The sequence below is a fragment of the Muscardinus avellanarius genome, assembly GCF_963383645.1.
Source record: "Muscardinus avellanarius genome assembly, chromosome: 10".
NCBI classification, from domain to species: Eukaryota; Metazoa; Chordata; class Mammalia; order Rodentia; family Gliridae; genus Muscardinus; species Muscardinus avellanarius.
In genome coordinates this window covers 75,665,638-75,679,867 of record NC_137796.1, presented here as the reverse complement: position 1 = coordinate 75,679,867, position 14,230 = coordinate 75,665,638, and the positions used below count along the sequence as shown (strand labels likewise).

The 14,230-nt window shown below is 44.2% G+C and overlaps 1 protein-coding gene across 1 annotated transcript in view; it reads right to left on the bottom strand.

Annotated features, from left to right (window-relative positions):
* EIF2AK1 (eukaryotic translation initiation factor 2 alpha kinase 1) overlaps positions 1-3,376 on the bottom strand; it is a gene marked incomplete at both ends in the record, with an annotated part of 49,793 nt that extends 46,417 nt beyond the window's left edge. The window contains one exon of the mRNA XM_080703832.1: positions 3,259-3,376. Within this exon, the coding sequence (XP_080559958.1) occupies positions 3,259-3,376 (118 nt within the window). The remainder of the gene's footprint in view (positions 1-3,258) is intronic.
* Between the last annotated feature and the right edge of the window lie 10,854 nt (positions 3,377-14,230).

Below are 14,230 nucleotides of genomic sequence, written 5' to 3'. Positions count from 1 at the left end.
TACAAGCATGCGCGACCACGCCAGGTTCTTTTCTGCTTCTTTATAATCTTATAGCTTCTTTTCTGCAATAAGAAAATCCTGTCCCTTAACCTGCAGTGCTGGGAATAGAATCCAGGGTCTAGAGTATGCTAGGCAAGTGCTTTACAATGAGCTACAGCCCTAACCCAGGAAATTCTACTATATATTAATGTATTTAGGTACAAAAGATTGAAGCCAGGGGCATTCTACCTCTGAGCCACACCCCTTGCCCAATTTTATTTTTTATTTCAAAATAGGGTCTCACTTAGCTGCTCAAGGTCTCCCTAAATTACTGAGAATTGTTGATCAGTACAACAAAATGAATTTTTAATAATTCAGGAAAATGACAGCTTTCAAAAGCTAATACTCAAGTTAGATGGAAAATAAAGTTTCTCTTCTTACAGTCCTGGTCACAAGTAGAAAAGAGAAATAGCTCAGAGAAAAAATAAGATCCAGTTCTCAAAGAATAGTAACAAATAAGATGCAGATCCTGGCTGAATAGAGTTCTAGACTTCTACTAAGTAAGGTAAGAATAAACAGATAAAAAAGGTATAACCTAATCCAATCTCTTCAGAAAAATATACTCCAAATGGCCCATTATTAATAGAAAGACAAGCATAGAGGGTTAATCTGAGATCATAGCTTTGAGAAACTGGTATCAGATGAAAAAATTAATAACCCTGACCATGGACTTACTACTGGTCCCCCCACCCTTTATTTTCCAGGAGGGTGGAGACACTTAGGATTGAACTCAGGGCTTTGCATATGCTAGGCAAACACTCTACCACTGAGCTATATATCCCCCAACCCTTTTGTTCAATTTTATTTCTGAGATAGAGTCTTGCAAATTGCCCATGTTGGCCTCTAACTTGCAATCTTCCTGCCTCAGCCCCATGAATAGCTGAAACAACAGGTGTATACCAACACACACTGCTACTGACCCTTTTTCTGTTCCCAAACAAGGAAATCTACAGTAACCTTATCAAAGGCCAAGGTTGGCTCTAGAAGAAGCCCTACAATGAAATGCTAAAGTTATATCTAGGTTTTGAATTTTCTGACTCAACTACTAACTGGCAGATTGACCTCCTTGAATCATATAGAGCATGTATGCAAAAAGATCATATAACTATTCTGTTTTTACATTAAAAATGAAATTACATTTTTCACAAACCTCAATTTTCATATTAAAAAAACCCAACTGTATTGACAGTCTAAGCCTCTTGCACAACAGTATTAGCAAAAGTTTTATTTGTTTGTTTGTTTGTTTGTTTTTGGTGGTGCTGGTAATTAAACTCAGGGCCATTCTAATTCTGAACTATACCCCCAGCCCTATTTTATTTTGAAATGGGGTCTAACTAAGTTGCAGAGAGCCTCATTAAGTTGCTGAGACTGGCCCTGAACCTGTGATCTTCCTGTCCCCGCCTCCCAAGTAATAAGATTACAGACAGCACCACCACGCCTGGCTGTTTCAAAACCTTATCCAAGATCACTCCCTTAAAGAGTAATCTCTGGTTTGCAGAAACTCTTATCACAGAAAAACAAACTGGCATATTTACAGCTGGTACTTTCTCTATGACATAACCCAATTTATGGTACTGAGCTACTGTTAACATACTACCTGATGTTTTGGAAAAAAAATCCAATGAAAAATCTTACACTTTTTCTTGTAAAAGTCTACCTAAATCCAGGAGTGGTGGTAATGCACACCTGTAATCCCAGTACTTGGGAAGCTGAGACAGGAGGAATATAAGTCTAAAGCCAGCCTCAGCAACTTGGCAAGATCTTGTTTCAAAAATAAAAAATAAAATAGGGCCAGAGCTATAACTCAGATGTAGGACACTCCTGGGATTGATTCCAAGTACCACAAAAATAAGTAATTTTTTTAAAGGGTTGTAGGTATAGCTCAGAGGTGCTCCTGGGTTCAATCTCTAGTATCAAAAAAGAAGAAAAAAAAGCAGCCTACCTGAATTAGCCCTAACATCATGGTTAAGAATTACAGGTAGTGTTGGAGATGAAAAAGGAAGAAGTTTTCCCAAACCTTTTTAACTTTCTCTGCACCTTTAAATTCAATATTTACTTCATGTAGAGAATACTGAATGTGTATTCTCTGTACTCATTCTATTAGGACTACTGTATAATTAAAATCCCCCTGGAGAAAAATGTATTCATTCTTTGTGTGTGTGTGCCTGTGCTGAAGATGAAACCCAGGACTTCACTAATACTAAATACCTGCTCTACCAATGCGCTTTATGCTCCAGCCCCAATATACTCAGAGAGAGAGAGAGAGAGAGAGAGAGAGAGAGAGAGAGAGAGAATGTGTGTGTGTGTGTGTGTGTGTGTGTGTGTGTGTGTTTCTGGGAATTGAATCTCTGAGCTATCCCTCTAGCCTACCTTTCTTTTCTATATTTACTTATTTACTTTAAACAGGGTCTGGCTAGGTTGCTGAGAATCTCACTAAATTGCTGAGGCTGGAGGTCAAAGCTGTGATCCTCCAGTCTCAGCTTCCCAAGTAATGGGATTACAGGTGTGTGCCACCATGCCTGGCTTTAATGTACTTATTCTTGATAGCACAACTTATTTTAACTAAATGTTATTTTAAGTGGCAACAACTAACGACCCTGTTGTGCTTTCAGTAAAATACTGAACACTTTGACCTGGTTAGAGTCAAAGTTTTAAGGCTCTCTCACTTTGTGCTAGATTAGTTACTTGACTTAATTACACCACGTCTAGTAACCATCAGCCTCAAGAAAACATGGAAATTTCCACACTGCCTCACTATGAGAAATTACCAGTCTTACTGCGAGAAATCATGTTATCCTGTCACTGAAGCAAAAACTACAAGAGAAGCTACAAACTGTAACGCTTGGCTTAAAATGTTCAGCGTTATGGTCTGCAAAATCGCACTGTAGTGAACAAAGATCACTGTCAACGACTGACCAAACCCAGGGCCTGAGATCTGGAAAGTGACCTCAAGGAAGTCTCTCGCCGTCCAAAGCCTCGCTCAATCCGCGGAAACCGAGGAACGGAATATAAATAAACCAGCAAGTCCAAGAAGCTCTTCCAATAAATGCTTGGCTCACCCTGACAGCCGCGCCCCCAACCCCGCGCGCGGTTCTGCAGCGCTAGACCCGAGTCCTAGCTCTCGAGCCGCCGACTTAGCTACATCCTGAGGCGAACCTTGCGGTGGCCTGCACCGGGCGCAGGGGGACAGCGGGCGGCGCGCGGTTTCGGGTCGCTCACCATCATACTTGGGGTCCGAGCCGTCGGAGGGGAAGTCGATAGCCGGCGGCGCGGCCACAGCCCCGGTCCGGTCGCTCTCGGCTTCGCGCTCTCCGGCCCTGGAGCCGCCCCCCAGCATGGCCCGCCGCGCGCGGGCCGCAGCCCCGCCTGCAGGCTCCCCCAGAGCCGCTCTGCCCGGGGCCCGCGGAGATCGCCGCCGATCCGGAAGTAGCCTCTCTCCGGGCGGAAGTTCCGCCCCGGCCTTCAGCGAGCCGCCGTCGGAGGCGGGCCCTGATCAGGCTCCGCCCTCTCGGGGCGCTGGGCGGGCCTTGCTCAGGCTCCGCCCTCCCCGAGCGCCGGGTGTTCCTGGACTAGCGCGGTCATTGGGGCTGTCGGTGGACAGCGGCGGGCCTCGGTGCTACTCTCGGGTTGTCTCTGGCCTTGCCCACGTCCCCTCTCCAGCAGGACCTGAATATCTGCAGACAAGTCTTAACGCTCACATCTATGCCAAGACTCGGTATCAGAGAAAGTATCAGGTGCCAACAGAGACTAATTTAGAAATGTTTACCTTTTGCGGGTACAACACTGTCTTTGTGTCATTTGCCGTCCCGAGGGGTGGGTGAAAAAACTCAAGGGCAACTGCAAGACCTGCAATGAGCTGAACTTACCTTAGTCAATCGTTAAGCCACAAGATGGGAAGTGCCCGCTAGATTGCAGAGTTCAATCTAACTAAAATAACGTTGCCTTTGAGACCGAATTTACAATTGAAATATTTTTAAACCTGAGTGCTTTTATCCACGTGGTCCCCAAGCCACCCTGGATCTGATGTTTTGAAGCCCTTAGCTTCAAAAATCCACCCTCTCTCTCTTCTGAAGATGTCCCTGATGACTTGGACACCAACACAAGGCTGTAGAAAATAATGCTTAGGCCGGGCGTGGTGGCACATGCTTGTAATCCCCGTGCTTGGGAGGCGGAGACAGGAGGATCGCCACCATACCTGGCTCTGATTATAGTCTTATGTTACCATGCCTAGTTTTTATTTGTTTCTTTTTTTTTTTTTTTTTTTTTTTTTTTTTTTTTTTGGTTGTACTGGAGGTGGAACCAGGGGCTTTCTACCTCCAGGCTATACTACCAGACGTATTTTATAATTTTTATTTTATTTGGAAATCGGATCTCACTAAGTTGCTGAGAGCCTAAGTAGCTGAGGCTGGCTTCGAACCTGCAATCCTCCTGTCTCAGCCTTCCAAGCACAGGGATTACAAGCGTGCACCACCATGCCTGGTTTACCATGCCTACTTTTTAAAAGGATTCTCGATCTTCCTTTTAACACTTGCTTTTCATTAACCCTCATCATCCATGTACTTGGCACACTAACTTTTTGTTGAAGCTTAAAACTTAGGAATCAAGCCAGGCATGGTATCACACATTTGTAATCCCAGTACTAAGAAGGCAGAAACAGGAGGATCGCAGGTTCACAGCCAGCCTGAGCAATTTAGTGAGGCCCTATTTCCAAATAAAAACAAAAAATGAGGCTGGAGGTATAGCTTGAATGTAGAATGCCCCTATAGCTCTGACATGGAATGTGCCTGGGTTCAATCCCCAGACTGAGACAAAAGAAAAGAGAGAGAAAGGAAAAAATAAAGGAAGGAAGGGAAAGAAAGAGGGAGAGAGAAAGGAAGAGATTTAAACATGCAATATTAAATCACAGAGGAACCTCAAATGCCCAGTAAACATAGGAAACAATGCACAAATCTCACTAGTTATAAGTAAATACTAATTAAATAATGAAATATATTTGCAAAATTTGTTTCTCATACCAAGTATTGGTGAAGCAATAGGAAAAAGAAGAGCTGTTATATATTGCAAAAGAGCAATTTAGTGATAGTGAATAAACTCAAATGGCCGGCAAAGAGCCTTTCCTTGTCCGATTTCTAGTGAGGTTTCTCTGAACTCTTTTCTCAACCAGGTCTGATTTGAGGGCTTCTATGATCATCTAATTTTAGCAAGAACCCTGAGCCAGGTACTGTAGCACATGTCTGTAGTCTCAGCTACTGAGGAGATGGAGGCAGAGGATCTCTTCAGGAGTTCAAAGGCAACCTGGGTAATATAGCAACACTCTGTCTCAGAAAAGAATCCTTGCTGGGCATGGTAGAGCACACTTGCTATCCCAGTACCTGAGAGGCTGAGACAAGAGGATCACAGGGCCAAGGCCAGCCTCAGTAACTTAGTGACCTTGTTACTAAATAAAAAAAAGGACTGGAGGTGTAGCTCAGAGGTAGAGCACCCCAGTGTTCACATCCCAGTAACACACACACACACACACACACACACACACACACACACTCTCTCTCTCTCTCTCTCTCTCTCTCTCTCTCTCTCTCTCTCACACACACACACACACACACACCCTTCCTGGTGAGTCATTATAGACACAATCCCCATCCTTAATATCTGATCACCCTCAATATCTAAGCAGATTCTTCCTCCCCTTCCATTCCCTAGGTGATGTCTGATCACCCTGGCCAGCCTTGAGCAAGAATCCTGTTTGGTCAGTTTGACCAGAAATGGCCCTCCACCTCTAGTATTTCCTCTTAGTAATTTTCTATCCACTGGTTACTCTCCCCCACTCCTTCCAGCTATAAATTTCCACTTTTGTCTTCAGAGTCAAGTCTGACCTCTTCTACTACAAAATGCCTTTGTAGTAACCTTCTTTTTTTTTTTTTTTTTGCGGGTCTGGGGATGGAACCCAGGGACATTTGACCTCCGAGCTACACCCCCTGCCCTATTTTTTATTCTTTATTTTGAAACCGGGTCTCACTGAGTTGCAGAGGCCTCACTAAGTAGCTGAGGCTGTCCGCGAACCACGATCCTCCAGTCTCAGCCTCCCGAATGCTGGGATTACAAACGTGCACCACCACGCCCGGCTATAGTAACCTTCTTGAATAAAGTCATCTTTTACATTTTTTCTTCGTGTGTGTGTGTGTCTGTCTGTCTGTCTGTCTGTCGGTCGGTCATCTGTCTGTCTGTCTGTCTGTCTGTTACTGGGGATTGAACCCAGGAGCATTCTACTTCTGACCTATACCCCCAGCCTTCTTATTTTCTTTTGAAACAGGGTCTTGCTCAGTCACCCTATGCTGGCCTCAAACCTGGAATCCTGTTTCAGCCTCCCAAGTACTGAAATTACAGATGTGCACCAACACACCCAGATTTTTTTTCTTTATGAGTATATCAAAATCAAGTAATCCCCTCTCCGTTCCTTTTCAACATCCCTATCTATGCCCAAGAATATGTATATTAGGGTATTGCAACATTATTTGTAATAAATTTGGAAATGCCCAAATCCAACAGAGAAATGAGTAAAGAAATATTAAATATGCAAACAATTATATCATCAGGGACATTGAATCAACACAGTGAAAGCACTAACCACAGAAGGCAACAATAGTAAGAATAATTGCTAATGCTTACTAAGTGCTGTCAGTCCCATTCCCCCACCCTGCGGTGTGTGCATACAAGTGTTAACTCATTTACTCTTCATAATAAACATATGAAGTAGATGTTATGATTATCTCATTTTATAGATAAGAGCACACCAGCAGAGAAAGCTTCTTAAATACCTTGCCCAAGGTCATACTTCTTTTTTTCTTTTGGTACACACGTGTGTGTGTGTGTGTGTGTGTGTGTGTGTGTGTGCATGTGCGTGTGTGTGTGCATGTGCGTGTGTGTTGTTAGTTATTGAGGACTAAAAAACCCAGGAATGTTCCACATCAGAGCTACACCACCCCAGTCCTTTGTGTGTACATGTGTAAGTATGTGTGTGTTTGTGGTACTGAGAATTGAACCCAGAGACTTTCTACCTCTGAGCTATACCCCCAATCTTTTTAAAAATTATTGTTTGAAACAGAGTCACGGACGTGGTGGCACATGCTTGTAATACTAGTACTTGTAAGACTGAGATAGGAAGGTCTCAGGTTCGAGGAAAGCTTCAGCTACTTACTGAGACTCTCTAAAATTTAGTGAAACCCTGTTTCAAAATAAAGAATAAACAGAGAGGGCTGGGGGTGTAGCTCAGAGGTAGAATGCCCCTGGGTTCAATCCCTAGAACCAAAAAATTATAAAATGCCCTGGGTTCAGTTCCTAGTACCACACACACACAAAAAGAAGCAATTATTGATTTGAATAAGGTTTGTCCTCTATGAAACTCATGTTGAAATGTAATCCCCATTATGAGATATTAAGAGATGGGGCCAAACTGGGTGTGGTGGTGCTGCCTGTAATCCCAGTATTTGGGAAACTGAGACAGGAAGATGGAAGGTTCAAGAACAGCCTCATCAAATATAACGAGACTCCCAGCAGCCTAGGGAGACCCTGTTTCAAAACAAAACAAAACAAAAACTTAAAAAGGGGCTTGAGTGTAGCTTAGAGGTAGAATGTCTGTGGGTGCAATCCTCAGTACCAGAACTTTTTTTTTCCCCCGCTACTGTGGATTGAACCCAGGGGCATTCTACTTGGCATTCTACCTCCAAGCTACACCCCCAGCCCTATTGCCCTATTTTATTCTTTATTTTGTTTTTGTTTTTGTGGGCCTGGGGATGGAACCTAGGGGCATTTGACCTCCAAGCTACAAGCCCCTCTGCCCTATTTTTTATTCTTTATTTTGAAACAGAGTCTCACTGAGTTATGGAGGGCCTAAGTAGCTGAGGCTGTCTGCGAACTGCGATCCTCCGGTCTCAGCCTCCTAAATGCTGGCATTACAAATGTGCTACACCACGCCCAGCTCTTTTATTCTTTATTTTGAAACAAGGTCTCACTGAATTGCAGAGGGCCTCTCTGAGAAGCTGAGGCTGGCCATGAACCTGAGATCCTCCTGTCTGAGCTTCCCAAGTACTGGGATTACAAAGGCGCACCACCACACCCAGATCAGCACCACAATTTTAAAAATAAAAAAATTAGCCGGTGTGGTGGCGCACACTTGTAATCCCAGCATTTGGGAGGCTGAGATAGGAGGATCCGTGTTTGCAGCCAGCCTTAGCCACTTCGTGAGGCCCTCTGCAACTCAGTGAGACCCTGTTTCAAAATAAAGAGTAAAAAGTAGGGATGTGGGTGTCACTTGGAGGTAGAATGACCCTAGGTTCCATCCCCAGTACTGCAAAAAATAAAAAATTATAAAAAGTCTGGAGGTGCAGCTGGGATGTTGATTCCCCCTCCCCCCCCGCCCCCCAGTTTAATCTCCAGTACCCTCTCAGTACACACACAGAAAAGAGGTGGGGCCATTTGGGTCTTTTAAGAGCTGATTAGGTCTCTGCTCTCTGGAATGGATTAAGTCATTCATGCAATTAATGGATTAGAGGATTATCTGGGTAATCGGTTATCTTTAGAGTGAGTCTGCTATAAAAGCCAGTTTGGCTAGGTCTTTCACATGTTCCCTGTCTCATGCTATTGGATGTCCTGTGTGACTCTGGGACTCAGCCAGCAAGAAGGTCATCACCAGACAAGGCCTCTCAACCTTGAACAAGAATTGTGAATGAAATAGATTTTATTCTTTTATAATTTGCCAGTCTGTGCTATTGTGTTATTAACATCAAAGAGGGAGTAGGGGAGGGGATAAAAAAAGCATATCAGATTGTATGATCAAAGTAAATCTGATTGAGGAGGCGACTTCAACTCCTTGTCCTCGGCCTGCTTGTTCTCTTCCTCCTTGTCCTCCTCCTCCTCCTAGTCCTCTCACCCTCCTCCTCCTTGTCCTCTTTCTCCTCCTCCTCCTCCTCCTCCTTCTCCTCCTCCTCTTTCTCCTCCTCTTCCTTTTTGGTACTGGGGATTGAACCCAAGGGCATTCCATCTCTGGGCTACACCCCAGCCCTTGGTGGTGGTGGTGGTGGTTGTTGTTGTTGTTGTTTTGGTACTAGGGATGGAACCAAGGGGCTTTTCTACCTCCAGGCTATACTCCCAGACTGATTTTATACTTTATTTGGAAACAGGGTCTCACTAAGTTGCTGAGAGCCTCACTAAGTAGCTGAGGCTGGCTTCAACCCTGTGCAATCCTCCTGTCTCAGCCTCCCAAGCACCGGGATTACCACCACGCCCAGCTCACCCCAGCCCTTTATATTTTTTTGTTTCAAAACAGGGTCTCACTGAGTTACTCCATGGTGTCCTCCAACCCGTGCTCTTCCTGTTTCAGCCTCCCAAGTACTAAGATACCAGGTGCACACCCCCACGCCCGGCTCTAAGGAGGATTCTTTTGAGCTGTCACTTGAATAAAGAGAATGTGGGTGAGGTGAGGTGTGCCTATAGCTCTGCTACTCGGGAGGCTGAGGCAGGAGATCACTTAGCCTAGGAGTTCTAGGCCAGCCTTGGAAAACAGGGAGAATCCTTCTCTTGGAGGGGGGGATTCTGAGAAGGCATCATCCATGCTAAGACCTGGGGAAGGTGTTCCAGCAGAAAGAAAGTGTAAAGAAAGAGGTCTGGAGAGAAGAAAGCTGGGTGTGGTGGTGCACGTTTGTAATCCTAGTACTTGAGAGGCTGAGCCAGGAGGATCACAGGTTGGAGACCAGGCTCAGAAACTTAATGAGGTCCTCTGCAACTTAGATTCTGTTTAAAAGTAAAAATAAAATGGACTGAGCATATAGCTCAGTGGTAGAATGCCCTTGGGTTCAATCCTCAGTACCACACACACACACACACACAAAATGTGTTCAGGTGTATAACTATATAGTTAAATACATTTTGGGGTTTTCCCTGAGTGCTTATCAATGTTAAGGAAGCTGTACACGTACAGCACTGAGACCCAATCTTATTTGTACAGTTTCTTCATTTCTACAACTCTAGGCACCCTGTAAGAATTCAGTAATTATCTGTGAGAGTCAGAGAAATGGTGGTAGCTAGCCTTCAGGATTGTCTCTAGGCTGGGGTCATAGCACAGTGGTAGCACTCCTGCCAAGCATGTGCAAGGCCCTGGGTTCAATCCCTAGCAAAGGAAAAGTTAGCAAGATGGCCCCTCTTGATCCTTACTCCTGGACTTTACAATTTCCCTCTCATATTGTACTGTGTGATCTCTACTATAGACAATGAGTAGTGTGGGATTTCCAAGAGTAGTTCAAAGAAGACTATGGCTTCCATCTGTCCTCCCTCCCTTTTTTTCTTTTTTTTTTTTTCCTTTTTTTTTTTTTCTTTTTTCTTCTCTGCTCTGGGGGAAGCAAGCTGCCCTACTGTTCAAAGCGCTAGGGTGAGGCCCCCATGTGGAGGAACTGAGGCCGGTCTACAAGAAGAAACTGAGACCTACATCCCCCTCTAGAGCCTTAACATGACTTGTAGCTCTGGAAAACTGACTATATCCTCCAGAAACACTGCGCCAAAACCACTAAGCCCCATTGCTGATTCCTGACTTGCAGAAAGTGGGGGGTGAGAGGACAAATGCTTATTTGGGGGCAATTTGTTACACAGCAGTAATTAATATGTCAAATTAGATCTTCAGCATCTTGTTGCAATGAGTAATGGCTAAGCCAATGAAAAGTGAGAAAACTGTCGATCTGGCTGGCTACCAAGCAACAGCTGTGATGTCATTAAGATTAAAACCCTCACTTGGTAGGACCTTGCCAACACAGTGACAGTTGGTGCCAGATATGATGGTCTTATCAGGTGAGCACATCCATTTCTGTTTTCTCCAAAAGTAAACAATCAAGGAATCCTCAAACCCAAACTGGCTCTTGATATTCCTCAGGTCTACTACATATTTTGAATGGCCAGTTATTACTGCCCCAAACTCCAATAACCACTGATGAAATGGGACTGCTCCCATTTCAAGCCCTGGTCTTATCCTTTCAGTTTTGAGGCCTCAATCTCAGTACAGTATATAAAACAGATATTAAGAGTTATGTGTGTGTGTGTTCATTAAAAAATCTGGGGGGGGGCATTGGGGAGTGAACACAGGGGCATTCTACCTCTGAGCTATACCCCCAGTCCTATTTATTTATTGGTATCAGAGGCTGAACCCAGGGGCATTCTACCTCTGGACTGCAATTTCAGCCCTATTTTAGCTTATTTTATTTGGAAACAGGGTCTCACTAAGTTGCTGAGGCTGATCCTCCCATCTCAGCCTTCCAAGTGCTGGGATTATGGGGGTGATCTACCACACCTGGCTTATTAATTTTAGTAAAAATGAAAAACTTTGTAAGTAGTAGCCAGCATTTTATGAAGTATGTTATATATATATATATATATATATGTGTGTGTGTATATATAATATATATATATATATATATATTTTGTGTGTGTGTGTATGTGTGTGTGTGTGTGTGTGTGTGTGTGTGTGTGTGTGTGGTACTGGGAATGGAACCCAGGAACCTTCTACCTCAGGGCTACAATCCCAGACCTATTTTATATTTTATTTGGAAACAGGGTCTCTTAATGCTGAGGCGGGCTTCGAACCTGTGCGATCCTCCTGTCTCAGCCTCCCAAGCACAGGGATTGATTACAAGCGTGCTCCACCACGCCTGGCTGAAGTATGTTATATTTTGAATGAAAATATCAGAATTCTCATTGGAAAACGTTTCTAATATACTTAGTGCTTCGGTCTTTATAAAATATGAGCTATGTAATATAACCCTGGAGCAGTTTCAGGCACCATTTTTTAAAAGATCCCTTGGACTAAGCAATTAAATACTGCTCTACTTAAAATTACATGTGTATATGTGTTACTAGGGAATGAACCCAGGAGCATTCTAACTCCAAGCTATATCCTCAGTCCTTTGTTTTGAAACAGGGTTTCCTTAGTCTTGTTGTCTTGAATCTGCAGTTCTCCTGTCTCAGCCTCCCAAGTCCAAGGGTAAGCCACCACACCCAACTTTAAAATTACTTTTAAAGTTCTTTGGGGTTTCCTGAGAATGCTTTGTTTTTGCGTTCAAATTCTCACATCCTCAAATCTTAACCCCTTAAATAAGGGTGGAATTTGTTGTTATTCAAATGCCAGTGAGTGTCCAAATATGTCATTTTTGGTCGTTTTAAAATGAACTTTTATTATATAAGGTACATATACACATTTCAGACTACAGTCCTCAAAAACCTGCATCAACAAGGACAAAGCTCTATTTTACGATAACATTCCTAAGTTCTATGACTCCCTTCCCTTCCCTCTCACTGTTGTCAGCTTAATTTATACTATTCCCGTCCTGTTAATTTGCATACATCGATTCCTTTTCTGTTCTTCTAAATAAGCGCCTACCACAATAAAAGTGTTTTGAAGGATTTGTTTTTGTGTAAAAGAATTACAAAATTTTTCCTGTAACTTGAATTTTTTTTCCCACTCCTACGTCTTGGTTATTTTTGTTAGTATAACATAATTTTCCTAAATTGGTTGTCCCATTGTGAATTTAGTCACTTCCCTCAGATGAATGGGAACTAGGTGTCTCCAATATTAAAAACTCGAAAAATAACTGTATACAGTTCAATGTTTAGAGGATTCTGTCGCTCCCAGCCATGATGTGTGTGTGTGTGTGTGTGTGTGTGTGTGTGTGTGTGTGTGTGTGTGTGTTATTGGGGACTGAACCCAGGGGTGCTCTACCACTGAGCTACGCCCCCAGCCTTTTTTAATATTTTGAAACAGGGTCTCACTAAATTGCCAATGCAATTTAGAATTTGCGATCCGCCCGTCTCACCCACCCTCCCAGGTAGTGGAATTACAAGGCGCGCCCCACCGCGCCCAGCTCCAGTCGTGATTTTAAACACATCAGTTATCCTCGGCCTCAGCCCTTCGTCACCTAATTTACAAGATCGGGGCAACATTAAATAAAGACCGACTTACGGCAGGCTCTCGGTGACGGTTACCTAACCCGTTATTCTCTTTGGTTATAGCCCTGATCCCTGACCTTGGTCCCCAGTCTCGGTCCGAGTATTTCCCCGACTCTCCTGCCTTAAGGTGGAGACTCTGCTGTCGGTTGTGGATTTTCTGTTCAACGGCTAACCGAGGTGAGCAGGACACCCTCTACGCCACCCTCCCCTCAGGCCACAGCGCTCCCGCTTAGACCCACGCCCGGGTCCTCCGCCATCACTTGGGGAGGTCAATGGCGGGTGGTGGGTGCGGCCACGGCCCTCGCCCCGTTGCTTTTGGCTTCGCGCTCCCAGGTTCCCCATCAACCCCCCACCAAGACCGGCCGCCGGTGGGCTTCCGTCTAGCGGGAAAAGTACACAACTGCCGCCTCGCGCGGCACTCTAAGCCACCGCCCCGCGTCCGGAAGTAGCCCCGCCCCGAGCGGAAGTTCCGCCCGGCCACGCGTATGCAGGGGCGGAGCCTAAGTGGGCCACGCCTCTTCCCTTCCAGACTGGCAGAGCGCGGGAGGTAAAGGCGGAGGCCTTCCTCAGTGCCCCCTAGCCAGGGACATCCAGGGTATCCGCTGTCCTTCTCGCTGTCCTTCTGTCCTTGAAAAAGCCTGACTGACACCCAGTCTCGGTCTTTCTCCCTTGTAGGCAGTTATCAGCTGAGAGTCCTTCTGATTTTATTAACGCTCATGTATATATATATATATATATATATATATATATATATATATATATATGTATATATATATTCTATTGATAAAGTAAGTTACAGAATACTTAAAAATGTGTATGTGAAATAAAACACAAACTCCAGCGGGGCGTGATGGCGCACGCTTGTAATCCCAGCATTCGGGAGGCTGAAACAGAAGGATCGCCGTTTGAGGCCAACCTCAGCTGCTTAGTGAGGCCTTCTGCAACTTAATGAGACCCTAAAGATAAAATACAGAATAAAAAATCTATAACTTAGTGAGACCCTAAGAATAAAATAAAGAATAAAAAAAAAGGGCTGGGTGTGTAGCTCGGAAATAGAATGACCCTGGGTTCAATCCCAAATACCGCAAAAATAAATATATACTTTTTATTTTTTTCAGGTCTGGGGATGGACTCAGAGGCATTTGACCTCCGAGCTACACTCCCTGCCCAATTTTTTATTTATTTAATTTTATTTTGGTGGTACTAGGGT